At 47.1% G+C, this 22404-nt stretch overlaps 1 protein-coding gene across 1 annotated transcript in view; it reads right to left on the bottom strand.

Moving 5' to 3' along the window:
- The window catches only part of LOC126543948 (1-phosphatidylinositol 4,5-bisphosphate phosphodiesterase epsilon-1-like), a 212706-nt gene that overhangs the window by 82170 nt on the left and 108132 nt on the right, over window positions 1–22404 (bottom strand). Inside the window, exons 4-6 of the mRNA XM_072287433.1 lie at window positions 16160–16453; window positions 13086–13235; window positions 11528–11810 (exon numbers count right to left, since the gene is read on the bottom strand). Of these exons, the coding sequence (XP_072143534.1) occupies window positions 11528–11810; window positions 13086–13235; window positions 16160–16453 (727 nt within the window). The remainder of the gene's footprint in view (window positions 1–11527; window positions 11811–13085; window positions 13236–16159; window positions 16454–22404) is intronic.

Consider the following 22404-nt stretch of genomic DNA (forward strand, 5'->3'; position numbering starts at 1 on the left):
CAGGACACTTGCCCCAATTTTCGCAAGGACGAATTCATATAAATACAGCTTTTTTCCTAAAACAGTGTCGGACTGGAATGCTCTACCCCCTACTCTTCTTCATTGAAGTGATATTGTACGCGGTTTAGAACGCCTGTATTATGATTGTAATTAGTGTCCAATGGCTTGCATTATCTATCTTTGTTGTTTTTTCTTCCTGTCTAATTGCTACTTGCTTGTTATGATTCTGTTTATTACTTGTATGTCACTCCTGCATAGACCACACGGTGGTCTGCAGTATCGATAAATAAATAAATAAATAAATAAATAAATAAATAAATAAATAAATAAATAAAAAAATAAATAAATAAATAAATAAATAAACCAGATGTGTTTCGTTCTAATTATGTTGTAACCAGCTAGTCTGCTCCGATGTTTAGTGTGAAATGGGCACAATCATTTGTTTGATAACGAAGTGCGCAAAAACGGTTCCAGCTAAAGGTAGCCCTTCGTCCTTGTTGTCGAGGTTTCAACGTAAGAAAAAGAAAAAGCGCTGCTTTGTATTTTCCATACATGCACTGAAGCAAGCTTTCTGTAATGAGATACGCACATCGGCTTAGATAAATGTGGTTTCGTAGTGCGCAACATAGAGGAACGACAACACCGTTTCCGAAAGAAGAGAAACAGATCATAAAGAAAAGAAAAAAAGCTGTGTCTGCCACTAGCTAATGCACGACGTCACAAATAAATTATGCACAGTATGCGGACCTTGACATTCAACTCGATGTCTGTGGACGCAGCATCGCTGATTAAATAGACGCACACGAGGGACGGGATGGAGCCCAAGCGTGATGTACGGCATGTGCAATCGCGCCGCCACCATGACAGGCGTAAACATGCCGCGGCCGCCCACCTGCAGACGCACGACGTCCCCGGAAGTGCATACAGCGCGCGCGGTGCGCCTAAAGTGGCGGTTATTACGGTGCCCGTAAACACATTTCGACGCGCTGTCCAATGGGAGATTTAAACTTCCCACGCACGCACACCCGACGCATTACTTGCGTGTTGACCGTCTGCGATCTAAGGTTAGTTCGACAGAGCAGAATGTCGGACAAAGTTCTTGTTGGAAGCGCGTTCTACCATAAGCTATTACCAGTTCCAAAGAGAGAGGTGGATACATTAGATGCGTTCAGTTGACATCGAAGAGTGCTATTCATATTGATCACGGACGCCGATTCTGTGAGCAAGCATTCCTGTGAATGCCACATATTGCAGCAGCGAGCGCAACATGTCCACAGCGTATTTATGTTGGGCTGCGTGCTTCGGTAAACACACTAAAGGGGCCTCTCCGCTCAGTAGCGATATACCCGCAGGGAGCTTGTTCGCGCACAGAAATATTTTCACTCACTTGACGTACCAGATAAATATGCCTAGGGCATATTAGGCAATTTTAGAGACTTGCGAAATGTTCTTCACTTCTCAGTACTGGCGTGAAATTGATCACATCCCGCAACAGCCTGAAGCTATACCACGCTTGAACTACAATTTAACGCAGTATGGCTGTTATATATAGCAGTTAGTTTTCTGCACCCCACTAACGAGAGTATTCCTGTTCGACACGCTCAGTCGTTTAAAAAACAGTGCTCTTCAATGGAATGAACCGAGTGCTCAATTCTCGTCTATAGAGATATACTGAATTTTTACGCTTCAGGTGTGTCTGCGAAATTACGGAGTCTGTTCGATTTCATTAAAACGTCTTTCTGGGCCTGTTGGTGCGTACTTGATTTGACAAATGTAACAGCGCTAACACAGGCAACCACAAAGGAACAAATTGGAACAAAAGAACAAAGGTGCATACTTGATTCCTTTGTGGTTGCATGTGTTAGCGCTGTTACATTTGTCAAATCTTTTCGACCTGAAATGTACTATATCACATGTCGCAAGTATAAAGGCCTGTTGCAAAGATATAAAAGTCGACGCTGAGTCACGTTTAGTGGGTCCCCTCATTGTGTTTGAAACGTCCAGGGGGCAGAGGACGAGAATCCTTATTCTCGTCGGCTCCGGAGCATTCTTGATGCAATATGACTAGACCGTTCATCGTCAGCCATGACACTCGTCGAAGGGACTGTACTATGCGGAAGACACGAAAGCTGGGCGAGTTGGTGACCATTCATCGTAAAACTTGTTTTACCTTCGCTCTTTGTGCGCGCTAGTTCTACCACGTCTATATACGATGTTTTACAAGCGCTCTACAACAGATTTGACAACGCCTATTGGTACCCGCCGCGGAGGCTTTGCGTCTATGTCGTTGAGCCGCAGAGTTCGAGGCTGCGGGTCTGATCCGGGTCGCGGCGGCTGCATTCCGCGCGATGGGGCCGCGCAATGTTAAAGCCCTCGTGCAGTGTGCTCTGGGTGCACGCTAAAGAAGCCCAGGTGGTCACAATTAATCGATAATCTCCCAATACGGCGTGCCTCATAATCAGATCGTGGGTTTGGTACTTAGGATCCCAGAATTTATTAAAAATTAATCATTAACATCTTTTGGCTCATTTGTGCCGTTACGTTCATATATGGCACTGTCTGTCACCGTGTAAAAAAAAAAAAAGTTGACGGTCACTTTAGCGTACGCTAAAGAGGATACAGTCGAATGCGTGCGAGCTCACGAGACATTCATTAAATTACTTGACGTTCTCATTCGAATGTGTTGTCACTTCCTATTACTTGTTTTCTCCCACCAAAGGAAGTGAGTTCGAGTGTTTCAATGAACTCGATCCTAATTAACTGCGCCTTCATTAACTGCCATTTCATTATCTTCGCCTTAATTAACACCAAACGTCGTGGGTTCGACTCCTACCAAAGGTCGTGGGTGGTACCATCAGTTTTGGTGCCATTGAATTTTGGTGCCATAAAACCGGACGGTAAATTTTCCGATAACGCCGAACAACGGATTTTTCGACCCATGAGGCACTTAAGGCTCCCGCCTTAATAACTTATTCAAGACGAGCCAATGAACGAAATTGAGGGGGTGACCTCCCTCCAAGGTTACGAGGCGAGTTCAAGAAATGACGTTATGCTCTTACGCTCATTGGAGACGGAAGTAAACTGCACCATGTCTAAATCAGTGCAATAAGAATTCAGTCCAAACAACGCGATATCTTTATGGGCGGTAAGTGATGCGCGATCGTCATGTGCGTGCTTAAAGGCTACCTGCAACGCCCATGTCCGCCTTTTCCTGCATTTTTATGGTCTGACTACGCGCTCTATCCCGTCATCGAAGATGAAAAAAGGCCATCCAGTCGCGGCCGGGCATGTTCGAATGGTTGGGCGGAGCGCGCTCATCGGCTGATCGATACACACACACAAAAAGGAAAGCAAAACGTGAATCACAGTTGCTCATATGGTTGGCCGAGTAATCGACAGCGCTGCAGGTGCTGCAGCGAGCTTGAACGAGGGCGTCCGCAGCGATGAAAAGAGAGGGATGGTGGTGGCAAAGCAAGAGAAGAACCAAATCGGCGAGAGGCACTCTATAGGCCATTTAAAGGTGCAACGCAGGTGCGAAAGTGTATGCTCTCTTCCTCCAGCAAAATACGTGTTTCGCAATATAGTAAGAACCAGCATCTAGATGGTAAAAAGCAGGAACATACTCACAAATAGAATGCGACCAAACTCTGAACCCAACTACACACTTTTGAGAAGATTGCATTTGTTTTCTCTCCCTCTCACTCTCTTTTTGTGTACGTGTAATGCTCCGGTTTTCTTTTTTTCTCTTTCTTTCTTCCTATGTTTCGTTCTTTTTTTTTTCTCTGTTTCATGAGCAAAGTGTTGCTACGCGGCCAGAAATTTCGCTTTCCCAAGCACAAATTCCGTTTTCCACCTGGTGGCAGGTTCACTGAACTCCTCAGACATGCCATTATAACGCAGCGTGGCCCGGGAGAAGCTTTCAGGAAAATAAGTCCTTTACCTAAGCAAAGCTTGTTCTTAATGAAAAAAAAAAAAAAAACAATCAAGCGCAATATAGGCAGACGCGCGCTCCGCTGCCTTAATCTCCCGCGTGCTAAAATTAAAGCGGAACGAGCCCATCTTGCTCGAGGTTCATCTTGCACAACATTCCAGGGGAATATTGCGCAAGATTCTTGCAAAGCTCGCTCGAGATTCACCTGCGATCCAATTTTGCCTTATGAAAGTCAGTGAGAGAGGCGACTGTCCCACAATAAGAACAACGAGGAGAAGAAAGAGGAAAGGCACACATACGCAAGCAACGAAGAAAGAAATAGTAAAAAAAAAAAGGAAGAGAAAGTGAAAAAGGAGGCGCTTTGGCACAACGCAGCAAGACTGGTCAGCGCCTTCACCGCGGGGCCAAATCACCTCCTCGTTGAGCAGCGTTCGTTAATTCGTTATTGCCGCGACGACGCAAGCACGCAAGATGACTATCCCGAGGGGAAAATAAGGGCACCACTGTTTTGCCGGCAGACTGGCCTTATTCCTTATTGTAACTGTAAGCGCAGCCGAGAAACGTCACTGGCAGCGCGAGGTACGACACACATGCATTAAAGGATTACTCGTCGTTCTCCCTTTTTATACTTGTCCTTCAGTTTCTTTTTGTTAACTCCCCAAAGCGACATCTGCACTAAGATGGCACTGAAGGCATTGCCTGCCAGGCCGCTACACTCTCCTGAGCTCCCGACGTTTTGTACCAATCACATTTCGCTCGGCCTTTGGACATTATTTTCTCTTTCTCTCGTGGCCTTTACGTCAAGCAAACTTTCGTCATATTTGGCTGTTGTGTGTTGGGCTTGCAAACGAACGTGCTGCAGTGATGTTCATCTTGGAAAACATACGCACTCCACACAAAATACCTAGGCGTGCATGTGTCGGGAGCAGGAGCTGACTTCCCAGCGCTGCGGAAGCTGGCGCCGGCTATGTGGGGGGTCGCATGCACAAGGCAATTTGTAGGTAAGCGCGGTTCGTGATTGGTCAGCGCCCGTGAGCTGGACGGTCAGCGTACCTCACCTCAAGATAGCCTAAACGCCGGCCAATCTCGGTCAACTATTCCGTGCGACTAGCTCTGCTAGTCTAGAATCAAACATGTAAAGCTGAGCTGTATGGTGACTAATGGACTACGCATCACGGTTAACCGTGCGCTAAATCAGACGGGATGAAAGAAAAAAAAATCACAGGACGAATTGGCTGGCGCGAGCCATGACATTCATAACACATGCGTGCTGTCAACGAGAGTGTGTTACGAGCTCTGGCGAACAGACTTACTGTTACGCCGACCATACCAAGCAACAGACAATGAAGCACAGGGGAAGTTAATTGTTATTTTCGATTGAGATCCAGAAATGGTTAAATAAAGGCAAATGAAAGTGGACTAAATGATAACCTGCCGCCGGTGGGAGCCGAACCCATACATCTTCCGCGTTACACGTGCCCCTCTTTACCAATTACGCTACCGCGGCGGCCATCCTCTCGTCCACTTCCTTGGGTACTTTTGCATGTGGAGAAAATTAACCCTTTAACCGCAGGCGTCAGGTCGTATGTGGGTTCGGCTCTCACCTGTGGCAATTTATCTTTTCGTTGACTTTCATTCGCCTTTATTTAGTTACTTCTGGATTTCCCTTAAAACTAGCAGTGAACTTCCCCAATGCTTTACCTGACTTCATTGTGTTTCTTGGTGTGGTCGTGACCAACAAAAAAATTTAGCCTCCTGGACCCCCTTGTTCTTCTAACCCGTTTCATCGCGAGCTTTGCAGGTTCGCAATGCCTAATGCTCCCTAAATGTACCGCTGTGACGACTACCAAATGCTTCGTCTCAAGCGATGTCGGCACCTCGTGGCTTCCTTTTGCGCGGCAGCTGGAGGCTTCCTCTTGAAACTTTCGAAATACAATTTATCAACTCGACAGGTCTCTGCGACCGTCTACGGGATCGCTGTGCATCCACGCGTGATGCGCCTCAGCTATAGTGTCCTCCCTCCTTTCTCTCTTTCCATTCATTCACGTCCTTCCCTCAGCGCAGAGTAGCAAACCAGACTTGCCTCGTGTGGTTAACCTCTCCGCCTTTCCTTCTACGCCTTCACTCACTCAGCAGCAGCCGAGTCATACGAAGAATACAAAGCCGCAACTGTCCTGTGAGACTATCAGGTTATTAATGCTGCTCCATTCGCAGATTATACAGCAAACAGCGTAAAGGCGCGAGGAAAGAAGAGAGGAGGGACCGACGACGCGGCATTTAGTCCGGCATTCCCGTTTTTGAGCTTATACACGTTTGCCGTGTTCCCTGTACGTTCTGTACGTTGTTCAAACACTAACCAACCAGGCTTAGTACCATATTACTCTGCTCGTAGTTTGCTAGCATTCGTTAATAAATTCAAACGAAAACGCAACGTAGTTGCCACCTAGCTATCCACATTTCCAGTAAGCTGACTGTTCCTAAGCTGCACCTCGTAAAAAGCATAAGCGCACTGTCGCAACAGCTTAACTCCGATGTCGTTATCTCACGATAATTATGTAGCTCCTCAAATGGCTCGTTTAATACTGACTTCTTTATTTCCTATTTGAAGATCATAAGCTTGTGTAATATGCAACGTGAATATTACATAATGGGTGAAAGGATTAGAAGGCCACGGGTTTGTCAAGCTATTTCCCCCAAAGTTTTGAAGCGATCACCTTGATATTTCAAGGGTAGAGCTGCCTGAACTGTTATTTTCTTTTTGCGTTTGTAGCTGCGAGATTTCTTCGTATACCTTCCTTTTTTATCCTCTAGAAACGTTCAATCGTGTCACGAAGAGCATAACTACGCTCATAGCAAACTATGCTAATAGTGTGTGTGTATATATATATATACTTCTCATCGTGGACCGCGCACACGGTGATGGAATCGTTTCGACTAAAGGTACAATTTTCACGCTTTTACGGCATAACTTAATCTCGTACATGTTCTCAGTCAAGACACAAAGCAGCACTAACAAAACGGTTAACGTTTCGCATTTAGTCTACGCTGCGCTGGTGAAAGTCAATCCCGCGTAATATCACCTGGCGATTAACTAGCGTATCGGATACCGTCTTGTTGTAGATTAAATAGCCATAGCAGAGGCTTTGACTAATCATGGGAGCCCATCGTGAAAGACCTTCGTTAACTCGAAGAGCCAATAATAAACGGCATTCACGCCCATCAGCGCTTCGTATAAGGACTCGCACCAGATAGTCGTAGACGAAAGTAGTGTTGTATAGGTAAGCGCAAAACGCTTTTAGAAAAAAAAAAAAGGTTTTGCATATTCGGCCGAGGACTTAGGAATCCATAGCCGAATTTACAAATCTTTTCACTCGCGTATGAGCTGCTGGTCATGGGGTGGCCTCATTCGCTGCCACTATTGGCTAATCCTTGTCCTTAAGAACAGATGTAGCGTAAGAACTGATTTGTCTATACGGCCTCAGGCTTGCAAATGCCCTTCGTATGTGAGAACGGGCACCATACGATCCCGAAATCAAACGATACCATAACGGAGCCGATGGCTACTCGAAGCGCAAGAGCGCTTCGAATTTACCGCGCCTTCGCTATCGTAGCGATGCCTTTCTTATAAAATAATCGGCTTCGTTTGAGATCGCCAATAAAGAAGCGCTCTCGAGTACGAAGAAGGGTGTTTTAATGCGAAAGCAGTATATGTTACATGAGGCAGAATTCAGCCGGCGTTTTGTCCGCAACGAGTGGTACCAAAAATCAGTGTGACATCAGCAGCGTCTCGTATGACGCCGATAGTAATATATACGATAGTAAATGGTATAACAACCTTAATTAGTAGTAATTATGGGTAATAAACGTAAATTAAATTGACTTAAAGTTAATTAAAGTTTGAAGAAGTTAGAGTAAGGAGATTTAAGGTAAAGTGAATGAAGGTGAATTAAAGTGAATTAAGGTAGATTAAGATTGCCACAAATTAGATCAATGTGAATTAAGGTGGATTAAGGTTGCCACAAATTAGATCAAGGTGAATTAAGGTGGATTAAGGTTGCCACAAATTAGATCAAGGTGGATTAAGGTTGGTACAAATTAGAGCAAGGTGGATTCGACGCCAGGTGCCGCTGCACGCCATGTTCAGCAATCTGCGCCAGGATTAAGACACATCGATTCACAAGGCTTCCGGATGCAGGAGCGCTCAGAAAGTATGAGCGGCTGCCAGTCGTGACAGCGGGCAAGAAGATAGCGGAGGCGGGCGGCCAGCTAGTAGAGCTGTTCTCAAAAAAGAGAAGCTCACGTTTCGACATCACGTTGCGACACCGAGCGTATCTTCAACTCGGTGTCAAATGACAAAGAAGTCCATACCGACGAAAAAACGAAAACATTTGTACATTTGGCCTCTGTTACACATGATTGGGATTGTTGATTGGATGATCGGGATTGGGATTGGGATTGCTACACAGAAGTATGGGAGAGGCCTTTGCCCTGCAGTGGGCGTAACCAGGCTGATGATGATGATGATGATGATGATGATGATGATGATGACACATGATTGGCCATTGTGAAGGTAGTGCATGGCCTTCGCTAACTCAGTCGGTTATGACTGCCAACGACACAGTAGCCAAGGCGCCGTCCTGCGAGGAATCGAGCAGATGCAACGCAGGTTTTTAGAATGCAGGGCCGAGTTCATCACCTGTTCTTTTTTTTTATCATGAGTGAGAGGTGATAGGCATTGGCGGGTCCTTTCGCTTCCCCGCGGCTCCCTAGCGTCATTGATATATAAGGTGTCCCCGCGAACGCTAGCCAAGCTGTTAAACGAAAAAAAAAAAAAAGAAAAAAAAAGAAAAGAAACACGGTGCGAGGTATAGGATTTTCAGATCTAGAATGCTCGGTCGTTAAATCTCTGACAACAAAACACCGTAGGTCTTATATTTGCACCTTGCACCGTGTTTCTTAAATCATGTTTTTCGCTGAACTGCTTGGCTAACTTTAGCTGGGACACATGGTATAATCGCCGATTGCACAAACAGGTAGTGGTAGTGGTCATGGTGATGTTGCTACAGGCGGGGTTAGCCTGGCAAACCTAGTCGACTAATGCTGCGCATGAGCGCCTCTTTCTGTGCCAAATATGTCATCATGTGTCTATCAGTCCTGTGTGGGAGAAATGTGAGAAGAATGCGTGACACTCCCTTGCAAGCTCTTCGTACGCCTTCGCAAATTGTGGCACTGGCCACTGGTTTCTGGTTCCATGCTCTCTCTAAGGCTGACCTAAGAACCCGTAATTGACAGGTTAATACAGTAGCATTAATCGCACTCCCATCTATTCCATGGCTGAGTTCGAAGTCTGCCAGAGGCGCCTACGATCCTAGGCCCACTTACTTCTTTGAGTAATTAAAATCATAAACGGGCCAAGGAGGATAGTTGAGTGTTCAGTTTCCTAATACTGGCACCGAAATTTTTCATCGCGTGATCGATGCGACGTTTATCAGTATTATCGAGCGTGCTTCTCTACGGAACCGTCTATTTTTGCAACGCGATTCACTTGCAATTGTTCGCGAAAGTAGGGGGTGTGCTCGGTTATCTTCCCTTCTTTTACGTCATTTGTACCAAATGACGTGCAAACATATACGTCATGCAATTGACAGCCGATACTTAGGGCACCCTTCGAGCATGGGAAGGCCCTATCGCTTCTTCAGCTTGGCAAACGTTTTCTGTCTTTTTTTTGTTATTTTCTTTGAGGTTCCGCTATCGACGCGATTGTGTTTCTGGCATCAGTTCATAGGATTCCCAGTTTGTTACTGCTTTACTGCGCAAATCTACGAATGAAAGAGAGAGAGAAAAAAAAAGAGAAATTCAGTCGGCAATAAGCAAGTTACAAATCTGAAAGTATACATTTCCATCAGCTAAATACTTCATCCCGCCGGATTTTCTCGGAATATGACACTTTTGTTTTACTAGGTGTTTAAGGAAAGAACTTAAGCAGAAAAAAATAAAAGAAATGGCGAAAACACTGCGCAGAAGAGATCACGAGACATTTCGGCAACAGATCATTCACGACGGTGGACTCAACGATCGACGTAGTAATCACTCATGGATGAGTTAATTAACTAACATTTAACTATACCCGCCGTGATTGCTCAGTGGCTATGGTGTTAGGCTGCTGAGCACGAGGTCGCGGGATCGAATCCCGGTCACGGCGGCCGCATTTCGATGGGGGCGAAATGCGAAAACACCCGTGCACTTAGATTTATGTGCACGTTAAAGAACCCCAGGTGGTCAAAATCTCCGGAGTCCTCCACTACGGCGTGCCTCATAATCAGAAGGTGGTTTTGCCACGTAAAACCCCATAGCTTTTTTTAAACATTTATATATAACCGGCAGCCTTAGTGACTATATTGTAACTGCGAAATCGAAGCCAGGTAGTACGCAAAGCATGGTCATTTTCTATAAATACTGCGCACAAACCTGTTCCGAGAAATACGTGCTTCAAATGTGTTGTGATAATGCATGCTGCTGCTGTTACCTTTTACCGTACATAATTTTTTCGCAATTTGGAAAAGCGTTAACTGCTATACAGCAAACTGTTTCGTTGCACATTTTCGCCGGGCAGGTAATCAATTTGACAAAAAGTGAGCACTGCATCGGCGCTGATACGCGCTTATCAGGTGCTGACAAAACGCTTCCTTTAGCATCTTTGCACAGTGCAGTAGCTATATCCCTTTGTTGCACACCTGAAAAGCGGTCTCGAAAAAAATTTAACGCTTCTGAACTTCGCCCTTGTATGCCTCTTCCCTGGCTTCAGCGCACCCAAAGGTGCGCTGAATACCTCACTGCTTGTTTTACTATGCATGATCACTCACAAGCCATTCAGACAATGAGTTGTAAGTGTGCATTGCATATGAAAGTAAAAAAAAAAAAAATATAGATAGAGTGGTCTTAAGAAGTAGAGGACCAAGAGAACGTCACGTTACACCTAATATTTAGACCAGTAGCAAGACTCGCTGGCACGGTGTATAGGAAGTTGGTTTAATTGGATCCCGGTCATGTTGAGCACGAAAGCTCAAATTACTAGACAAAATAAACAACAGGACTGCCATAAACTCACGAGTGGCTTGCTTAATACTAAGAAAGTCATCGCATTTGTAGATGTCACAACCAAGCTGAAAAAAACACAATCTGCAGCAAACATCTAACCAAGTAAATTCGTGAGCTACAACAGATCGTGCGTCGACAGAAAGAGAGTACTTATAAAGGCATTGTAACGTGCATAAATTAAATGACTTTCGCAATGAAAAGGTGCCGTGATTGAGCTTCCTTCGTGTCAGCCATCTATCTTGCCTCCATCCTGTACTTGGCGCTTCTTGTAACACCATATTTTTCTTACGGCGAAAGGAAACGGTTGTTGACGATGGCCCCGAACCCTGCTCCAGCACAGCGGCCCTGTGTTCCGTGCACCAGAGCCCTCCTTCTCCGGTTTGCCCGGAGTGGTCAAAATAAAAAGAGTCAACACGCGCCTTCAAGTGAAATGATCTGCCAGGGCCACGAGGAAGGAAGGGGAAGGTTAGGGATAAAAATGCTCCCAGCTGGACTGACCTTTGTCGAGCTCTTCACGCGTGGTGATGAGATGCTCATCCAGGAAGCGTGCGTCCAGGTCCTGCATGATCTCCCAGAGCACCGAGCTGATGGAGCGCAGCGACTGGGCCGCCACGAAGGACCACTTGGTGCCACGAAACTCGAGCACCAGTCGGTCGTGCGAGCGACCTCCGCCGGCACGCCACTGCTGCAGCTCGCTCGTGTGCTGCGACTTCGCCAGCACCAGCGTCTTGCTGTCCAGCAGAACCACGTGCTCGATGCCGATGCCCAGGACGCGGTGCGCCTGCGTAGCGGCGCGCGCGCGCTGTTCAACAGCCGCCGCCGCAGTCAGCGACGGCGCGTGAAAGGAGAAGCGATAATTAGACGCGGATGAAAGGCTCCTCGACACGTCATTAGCGAAGCCACCAAGGTCGTCGGTACGCGCCCCCAGTACAACACCGCACGTGACCTCCCGCGTCTTGAGGCGCGGTCATGCGCGCTCCCGCACAGCCGCACCTGAAGGGTGGCGGCGGTATGCCCGAGCGAGGCGGAAAAAAACAAACAAAAGGTGCCTCTTCATCGATAGCTACTCGGGATAAGGGGCGTCGGCACGGGATCTTGGCACTGGCGCGACGCCCAGTGTAAAAGTGAAAAGTGGCGACGCGAAAACTGCACTGTGCTGCGACGCAATAGTGGCTCACTTGGGGTCCTGAGAAACCTCCTCGCTTTCGAGAGGATGGCGATGGCGTCTTGCAGAGCGGCGTCGCCTACTGAGATCGCGCTGCAGGTGTCGAAACGATGTTTGTTCCCAAATACTGTGCCCTCTTATGTGTGAGGACTACCCGCTTTTATACTCATTGATTCAGTGTCGCCGCGCAGGATTAACGGTGCGGAGTTGAAGTATAACGGCTACTATCTCCGCTGCCTCGGTGTCCCTGATAAGACGCTGCTTTTAGCAATCGACATGTGTAATCAAGCGTGAGCAGCTATTGCCCGTAAATGTACTACTGTGAGGTTCATTTACTAAGCACGTCAGTATTCACGGACATGCACGGCAGAGAAGTAAAAGGACGGCTTCATTGAGAATACTTTAGTCCAGTATGTTCGCGCGGTCAAGCGTGAACGGGCGTTAGCCGGGTGTCCCACAGGAAAAGGGAAAAAACATTTTTAGTCTTGCTAACGCCAGAAGCGAAGTCTTTCATAAATTCGCACAGTAGCTTTGATTTCAATTACTTTTGGTGCGAAAGTTACACCTGCGTTATGAGGTGCACCTCACGGATACCTACGGGTTTATTTCGGTCACAAGAGGTTCCGAAAAGCGCGAAAATTTTAGCATGCAGGCGTTCTCTATACTGCACAGAACTTCTAGTTTTAGAGCAGTATTCTCTACACGTGAGTCTCTCCGAAGGCGTGATAGATTTTATTAACAACACAAGTGCATGGAAACGTACGACCCTACTATATATAGTTTGTGATTATATAAAGCATCCACATCGCGAACTGTGTACCGCACTGTTCACTTCACGCTACAATGCAGTCTGCACAGGCGTCCACGGGACGAAGGCAGTGCTGCACTCACCCGCTTCTTTGTCTTGCCTCGGAGCAGCTCTTTCACTTGGAACACATGGCAGCCGTATGAGGGCAGCCGCTTGCATGTTTGGATGTACAGTTTCTTGAGGTGGATCTCGCTTTCGTACAGCGGTGAGTGAAACAGTTTGCGCTTCTGTTCCTGCGTTAATAGCAAGACGACAACACGCAGGCTTCAGCGATCAAAGAATCCGCGCACAGATCACGAAGCAGAGACGCGACATTGCAGTGTAGGCGAAACCTTTTGAGCGACCCTCATAACATTAGAGAGAGAGAAAAAAAAAAAACAGAGAAAGAAGAAAAAAATCAATCGCCCGACGGTTTCGTGAAACGATACAACAAGCCGAGAACGGTGGTAAAAGGATCAGTTTAGATTACTTGTCGTGTCGTCATGTCCGTGCTGAGCCCTCGTTTCGCCTATTTATTTTACTCAATTTTATTCGCTCTCAACGCTGAAACTAACGGCATGATATTTGTGCGGTTACAAAAGCTATCGGAAGGGCCGCAAGGTCGGGAGCTACCGCCGATACTGCAAGAGGCTCCCGCAAACGGGTTCACTGTGCACGTCAAGGTCAGCTATGCCCAGCAGCGTGAATCTAGTACCGACGCACCGGGACTATAGACACAGAGTCTGTTGTGAATTTCTGACGGTAGCGACAATGACAAACGGCTGTCTTTACGTCCTTTGGATGAACGCTGCAGGACAGTGGCCTGCTGTATATTTCATGCGCCCAGAAAGTTCAGACTTCAGTCTATGATCATCCATATGAAATTTTATACACATATCTCTTTCAGACATTGTCAACCCCTGACGCTTGCGATGGCGAATTCCAAGCATCTACTTATGTCGACGCCACAAGCTAAAGGATTTAGTGCATATATCTGGTTATTTTGGACGCTTACAGACGCGAGACGCAGCAGTAGAACTGACGGGAAAAGACACTATCAAAAAAGGGTATCAATGCAGCCTTTGAAGGCTCATATGCTTTTACCGTTATTTTGTACAGGCAAAGGGAAACTACGAAGCAAAAGTAAAAGAACGAGTTCTTCAGCTGCCGCATTCGTTACCAGTGTTCTCTTTCTTTCCCAAACGACATTTGTCCCGCTGGAGGGTAACGACACTGCAATCCCTGTCTGGCGTGCCTGGGGCCAATAGAGGTGCCGACACTTGCGGGATGCCGCGCGTACGTGTTTTCACGGTCAGGCAGCTGCACTTCTGGTGGAGGCGCTGGGCGAAATTTTGGCGAATCACGAATAGCACAAACGAAAGACCATGGATGATTTTGAAAGACAGAAAAGAGCCGTCGTCGACATAACACTTTGTATTTTTACGGAAAAGTGCCTAGAATGTACTACACGATGCACGGCTAATTTATTTTGTTTACAGGAACCTCCCTGACAAATTTGACGTCAATTCGAGTATTTCTTGATGTGGTTTTACGCTTTGCCGTCGGCCATTTTTGGTACCATCATTCGGTTGCGCCACCCACTACAACGCCAGATTATCGCGTAATGGGGTATATATACTGCTTTGGCATTAAAAACCGAAGTGATGAAGAACGTCATTCAACAATTATTCCGAATTTTTTAAAAGAGGCCATCGTTGTACATACGACATTGGCACACCCCTCCTCTCGAGGTTTCATACTTTCCTTTTTCTTTCGGTTAGGCTTCCGATGTGCACTAGTGTGACGTCGGCAGTTGGCTAATGCCGCCGTAACCGAGGCGACGGACATGCTCGCCGCAATTGCTGCTGTACCGTCGCCCTGGCAGCATGGCAGCCCAAAAGAGTTGTTTCGATGCTTACTCCACGTTTGAAGGTGTGCCGCACTGCAGACCTAAACGGGCCTTCGGGGTCTCGCTGACGCGTGAAACCAAATACAAGAAGCGAGCTCACTGGCGCCAAACGCAGCCGACGTATAGCGCACTACAAGTCGTATGCCAAAAGGCGCCTCGCTACCATTCCAGCTGCGTCAACAAGAACGTTTCGCAGCTCAACCAAACAGCCACTGACACGTCTACAAAAAAAGAAGAAAAAAAAAGCACCTTGAATTGGAACTAAATTTATGTTAGTAAGTATTATTTGTGGAAAATACTCGTGCAATATCTTGTTCGCCATCATTGTGTTGCCTTCGTTAATACCTATTTAATCTGACGCCCCGTTTGTTTCCGTTACTGCTGTTCGTACGGCTGGTAAACTTCGAAAGCAGCAATCATCAATATGAATTGTCGCACGCAGAACGAGCAACGGATGAGACGGGGTGATGTCAGCGCGTATCCTTCGGCACCTTTTTGAGCAGGTGAGGCGTGGTATGCTTCTTCACAAAGTATGCTTCGTGGGAGATAGTAAAAGAAATTCCAGCAGCGTATGAATCCTCACAACTTTTATCTTAAACTCTCCTTCGGCGATAGGTCTCCTAGCCGGCTCCACCGCAAGGCACAGAAAGCGCTTGCCGCTTCTGTACCTTGCGCGGAATCGTCGCGGGTCACTTCCGTCTGAATACGGTCGCCAGCATTACGACGGGGAACACGGAACTCGTTTTAAGCAACAATTATTCGCGATGTGTGAAATCGAACCTGACATTTTTACATACTTAACAAGTAGTTTTCCCTTTGAACATTTAATTACAGTGATCAATTTTATGCGTGGCACGCGTGTTTAGCCCCGACGGACTTTTGAATTACACACATTCTGTATGTCAGTGATATAGTGCTTTATTCGGGATGTACTCAAGTGTTCCGAGCCTCAAACAATTGCGAAAACTCATTTACGTGCAGCCTGAAGGTGCAGCGACTCGAGGCACCAATACATTCTACAGAGGGGAGCGCGTTCATGCACTCTCACGCGTATAGCAAGGAGGGTTTCGGCGCACGTTCTCCTTTTAATTCCAGCAGATGCAGATATACGTCATGCTTTCTCCACCGAAACATTGCCTCGCATTTTCGGTCGACGAACACTAAGCAGGCGACGGCGCATCATGCGCTAATTTTCTCATTTCTCTCGCTCTGTTTGAGCAAAGCACCTGACTCAACACACATAAGTAAGCCCGGGCGGTGGCTTGATACCTTGATGGTCTTGCCGATGTTCTTGGCGGTGTGGTAGCACGGCGGCAGGCACTCCTTGAGGCTGACCGCGTTGTGCAGCCCCGTTGGCGAGCGGTTTCCGTTCGACCCGATCCACTGGCGAAGTATGAGCGACCGTCGCTTGGGCACCGCGCGCAAGAAGCTGCCCGACGAGCGGCTGGTGGGCGTGGCCGGCTCGCAGGCCCCGTCGGAGGAGTCGGCGGGGCTGTCGTCAGCCTCCGCCGACGACATCCTGCTGCTTTCGCCGGGGCCCGGCGGCTCGGGGATCAGGCCTTCCTGCGGGGCGACAGTGGGCTCACATGCACTGTCGCGGGCGACCAGCAGCGTGACAGCGAAACTGTAGTCTGACCAGAATTACAAATGACGCTACGGAATTACATCCTCACGAATCCGTTCCTGGCTTTTAAACGCCCCGTAAAAAGCCTCTACGCACCGGTAGTCGCCGGCACGCAGTGTGCACGAGGCTAACTTGGCAGTTTAGATTTCGCGAAGCTCTGGAGAGAAGTAGGGCCATTGAAAGCCTCGCCATTTATTGAAGTAACTACTACACAGTCAACAGGCCTTGAAGCGAAGGAAAGCGTAAGGGAAATAAATCCCCTATACTTTGTTAACGTACCTCGTAATCGAAGAGGAGTGCAAATTTATTGCGGAGTAGCGCCGTAGGGTGCGCTTAAGGTGACAGATAGCTCCTATTAACCAGCACCTACATGCTCCCCCTCCATCCAACTACGACCTAGACTCCCGGCCACAAAAAACATCGACAGCGAGTTTGAAAAAGCAATTGCGAGAGCCGGCGCCGTTTTCTTTCGCACAGGAAAGGGTTAATCTTTTGTCAAGGGTATCCAAGTACGTTTATATATAGCCTCTTGTTCAACCGGAAGTTAATAATAATATTTAATAATAGTGTTTATTTCTCACCAAGAAAGATGGAGGAGGCTGCAAGTAAAAGCTGCACGAACAAACGGCAGCTTGACAGAGGCCCGCAGCCCCCTCTACAAGGCGACAGTAAAGAGGTTACAGGAAGGAACGCCGAAAACATAGATACGCACCGAAATGGACACAAGGAATGAACACAAAAATCATCCAATGAGAAAGACATAGATACCTTATACATAGCGTTGCCGTATTTCAGCATTAGTTATTTTTAAAATGTCAGGGGTACTTTTGTTGTAATTATTCAGGAGAGCGGGCAAGGCGAAGGGCAGTTTTCCTCTGGAGTAGTTAGCCCGAGGGGTTATAACATTCCATTTTTCTTTGTGACGGGTACTGTGTACCGAAATGCTCTCTTTTAGTGATGATAAGTCGCGTAGAAACATTCTATTTTCAAGTACTTCGCGTTTGAAGGCTAGTGTTAGCTTATAGTTGTAAAAATTTTTTACTGGTATAATGTTTGTTTTTTGAAAAAAAAACTGTGTGTACGGCTGTTATATGGTAAGTCTTAAAGCAGTTGGTCAACAGATGTGGAAGAACTAATGAGATTTGCGCGCACCAAAAAAGTGCAAAGGCAGGCGGCGTCCTTATCGCTTACTATGCATACTGCATCATCGTATAAGGAAACTTACCATTGCTGATGTGAGCCGCTATCTACGATTCACATGAACTATACATCCACCACAAAATGCTCATAAAACAGTAAGGGTACGTACGTCTGATGTTATTAATCACAAATATTTTAACGGCATATGCACGATACATTTGCCGTCATTCATGCAGCTGGCAGACATGAAAGCATGCCTAAGCTAAATTTACTGATCATGACTAACGCATAAGGAACGCTGGTAAGCATATAAATAAAATCGTGCTATGGCCTGACGCGCTGCGAGGAATATAACTAATTTCTTTAATTCTCTAATTCCCAGGAAAAAAAAAATGCTCATTGTGATATACTCACGAGTAGAGTATCCCCGAGTCTCATAATACGAGGAACCTTTGGGAGTGGAAGATGTTCTAATCGTTAGACAGCGAACAGCAACAGTTATACTCGTAGCATCGCAATTCCTTACGCGCGAAACATCCAGGCGGCGAGTTGTTATAACAATACTGACAGCAACGAGGTTTAAAGAGCTCACCAAAGATTAGACTGTTTTTATCGTGGCACCGCCCGCGTCAGATAAAGCGCGATGAATGTTGTAACTGTCCAAAAGTTGCTCATTTTCCAATCAAACTTTGCAAGACACACCTGATCAGCACTGTAGATCGAGAGCACTGAGTGGACAAGCTGCAGTATTCGGCGTTACCGTACAACAGCTGCTGCGGCTTGGGCAACGCTGCTCAGAGCAGCTTTGTTGCAGCTCTGCACATGCATGCGTCAAAAGATGGAGCCCTCAGACACTTATATCCTTGTACGACGTCATCGGAAGCCACCAGCAGTGCTCGGGAATGCTCGGTGTCGGCAAGAGGTCGGGCAGGGTCGGAGATAAAAAATAAGTAAAAGGCGCGCGCGCAAGTCCATCGGCTCGCTGACGCCTTCGAGCATCTACGAAAATATCTAGGGCCCAGGTGTTGGGCCTATTCTCGTGCTCTGCAAACCGTCGTGTGGGCAAAGGTCGGAGCACAGTCCATCGATGATGGGCTGAGAAGGGCCGGCAGGCACGGAAAAGAAACCGCTGGGCGAGAGCGATGAGAAAAGCGCGCGCTCCGCGAGTTGCACTCTGTTTCTGGCACGTGTTCCGCTAATCGAGCGCTTTCGTTAGACTTTCTGGTCTCGTCTCATCTCACTGACGTTTCTGTCAATGGCACGCACAAATTCGAGGTAAAAGTTGTATTGTAAGCTCATAATACGAATATATTTATAATCGTTGACTCATAATTTAACAATACTATGTATGCTGACAAGTGAGAGTCATTGCAACAGTCGATATTAAATAATAAATAACACAAAAAAAAAGATGGGAAAGAAAGAAACTCAATTACTGAGTGCCGGGGTGCCGAAACTTGGAATATGCATGTTTACGTGTCTACGAGTGTACTGACGCCTAGAAGGCGGCAGTCTATCTGCGACAGCAATCGAGGAAAGTGACTATGGAAGCGAAATCCGACTGCATATGCATATATGTTTCAGGTATGGTTGTAGTTCAGTAAGAAAGGCGTTCTATTAGAACACGCGTGTCTTCTCCGGCCAAAGCTCTCCCTGGCAGCACTTCTCTCAGCGCCCACCTGACCTATTCTGGCAGTAGGATGAGAAAATTATATAATGTAGATACAATTAGGACTATCCTCGTAAGAAAGTTAGGCCATTACGTATTTAGCAAACGTGAATACATCTACTGTGCCTTTGATATTGGCAAAAAGGCTAAACAGATAAAAATTAGCTCAATGCTATGCGACTCTTATCATCCACTGTTCGTCGCCGGCTGATCCCATTGATAACGTGGGCGGAGGGATGCGCTCTGACCACTGACGAAGCATTGGAGCAGAGTGGCCTGCGTTATCACGGCCCTGCGTTACATGTTTGATCGCAAGAGCTAAGGCTACGTAAAGACCACAACTCGGGACTTGAGGCGGCCTTCGTGGTAGACTTGTAAAGCGCTGCACATCGTGAACGGCTTGTGGCACTATGTATTGAAATGAACCCTTTTTTCTCCACGTGTGGAAAATGGTTTACGATAGATTGAGCATGAACGCTTTTCTCTGCAAGTGTCAAATTGATATGACCCCTAGAGCAAAAATAAACGGCAGCAACACGGACACGGTCTTGTCGCGTTGAGAACTTTATGCACACTAAACACCCAGGAAACTTTCTTATAAGCAATTTAAGTGTGCTCAGAGTCTCAGACAATGGAAGCTTGCCTGTGATTGTAAACATTTAATGTTAAAATGAAGACGCATATGGCCGAAAGCTTCCCGCCATCGGCGGTGAATCGACGGTTTGTTGGCTACCCTTGAAATATATAGGGTAGCCAAATATTTAGGGTAGCCGACTTATAGTGTAGCCACGTTATAGCTTTAACGTTGGAGTAAGGGGGGCCAAATCCGTAAACCGAAGACAGCGAACAGGCCTCGTTCAGAGTTGACGAACACTTCCAACTCCGCAGCTTCTGTAGAAAACGCGGCGAGCATGGAGTGTCGATATGTCTCACCTTGTATGGTACACCACGTCCGTGCGAGTACTTCCACTAAACGCGCGGAAATGCTGCGCTCATCGAAGCGGCTCTAACGGACCTCATGGCTGGAACGTTATGGGAAACGGCGGCCGAAAGGCTGCTCTGGGCCGCGTACGTTTAGCTCTCGCGAAGCAGCAGGCGATCGGCACTTCATTACAACAGCCAGGATGGCAAACGACGATGCCCACTCCCGCGAGCGTTCGTACCCTTTTCTATCGCAGGTGACATCGTGTCTCGGGATTCCTATATGTGCCTCACGTCAAGAGACGAGGGGGCTATGCAGCGGTCACGCGGTTCCGATCGTCAGCGACCGGCGCGCACGCTCTCTCGCCGCCCCAAGTGTCGGCCGCTGACCTGCGAGCCGTCAACGTGACCTTGTCCACGCAGCTGGCCAACGGTGAGCGGCGGGGTAAGCAGCGACCCAGAGTTCGACCAACTAATGGCCATGTGCAATCTGGACCCACCATCGGCGCTAGCCGATTCGAACTGTGACGGATTGGGCAAGCCCCCCGTTTCCCAGTGCTCTTCGGTGGCCTATAGTTCGCGTTAGTTGTTTGGTCGCTCGCCGCATCCCATGTAGATGACCTACGTTACTTGCACTCCTTCCGGCGCATTCTAAGAGTCCTATACTGAGCTAAACAGCTAAGATGGTCGGCGGCCAGTAAAGCAGGCAAAGTAAAGCAGTAAAGCGGGCCTTTGTACTTGTCTCTCTCTTTTATTTTTCATCTTCGACATGATCATTTTAAGTATGCCTACATTTTAATTGTTGCATGTTTCCAGCTTTGGGTGCGAAACTAGCGGACTGCTAAGCCCCTACAAATGATCCATAGCTTCATCAGTCCATTTTATGCGTCATGTTGGGCAGCCAGAACGAGCGAATTGTTTTATGGAACACAACACTCCTCTAGTTCTCGTGGATGACTCTGCTATATTTCTCTTCCAGCGTAACAATTCTTTTACAAACGCGTATTCCAAACTATGCTGAAAAGACACTGTTTATAAGAATGCATTGTTAGGATAGCGTCCTTCAACGAAATTGAATGCGCGGTCGCTAGTGATATCACCGAATATGCAACCCTTCTAGAAGATAGCCTCTGATTCCTAGCCGCTTAGAGCGACAAATAAACAGGAAAAGCCCCCCCCCCCCCCCCAAAAGTACGCGACGCATGCTGATGGCGAACATATGCCCACGCTAAGTGTAGTGCATATCGACCTACTTACGGAAGCATGTCGTTTAGGCAGAGCCAAAATAAACACTTGCTGCTCTAGCCAGGGAACGAATTCACAAAGTTTTTCCTTCGTAATTGACAGTTATTCGCCATAGACCAATAGGCTTCTCTATAATGTCCAGCATAGGGAACGGCTGATATTTGCACTTACGAACAATTCTAATAATTTGTTTCAGTGGACGAGTTGGTTCTGTTCCATAATGGAACGCTGTGCTGTGAAGCAATATTTTCGACGCAGACATGAAGAACGAGGACGTTAGACCCACAAGAAGACGCACAACCACCCTTCTTGTGTGTCTAATGTCATACAGTTCTTCACGTCCGTGTTGGTAAGTGTTGTTTCGCAGCAGTGTTCCATCATGGAACAATTCTAGCGCAACAGGTCTTTGTGAATCCAGGCCCAGGTTTCTTTACCACCCATTGGAAGCACACGCGTAAGCTGAGCACCTGCAGGCGTCTGTTAGCCTCTCTTGAGTGCTCTGTCATATATGTTCTTCGGCCGTATGAGGCTGTGAAGCGAGTATACGGCGTCGCTGTTTCCGGTACTTCCACCAACTTTTCTTTCTCTTTCTGAGTAGGTCTCCAAACACGCAAAATTGCGTGGAGGTCACGAAGCAGACAACTTCGACCTTTAAGCTTAATGACCACGTTTTCGCGGAGTATTCTCCCATCGCAGAGCGGTTGCTTTCTCAATGTAGACGAAATGTGAAAGTATTTTTTTTTGCATCCTTATATACACTCCATCAAGAACAAAATACGAAGTCGTCAGACAGGGCTATATCACCAGAGCGACAGAGACTGCGCACAACTCCGGTGAACTGCCTCCAGAATCCTAACGCATGCAACGGCAAAAAGTACTCACATATCCGCCGTCTTCCGTGGGTAACGACGAAAA

Source organism: Dermacentor andersoni, chromosome 1, assembly GCF_023375885.2.
Source record: "Dermacentor andersoni chromosome 1, qqDerAnde1_hic_scaffold, whole genome shotgun sequence".
Taxonomy (NCBI): domain Eukaryota; kingdom Metazoa; phylum Arthropoda; class Arachnida; order Ixodida; family Ixodidae; genus Dermacentor; species Dermacentor andersoni.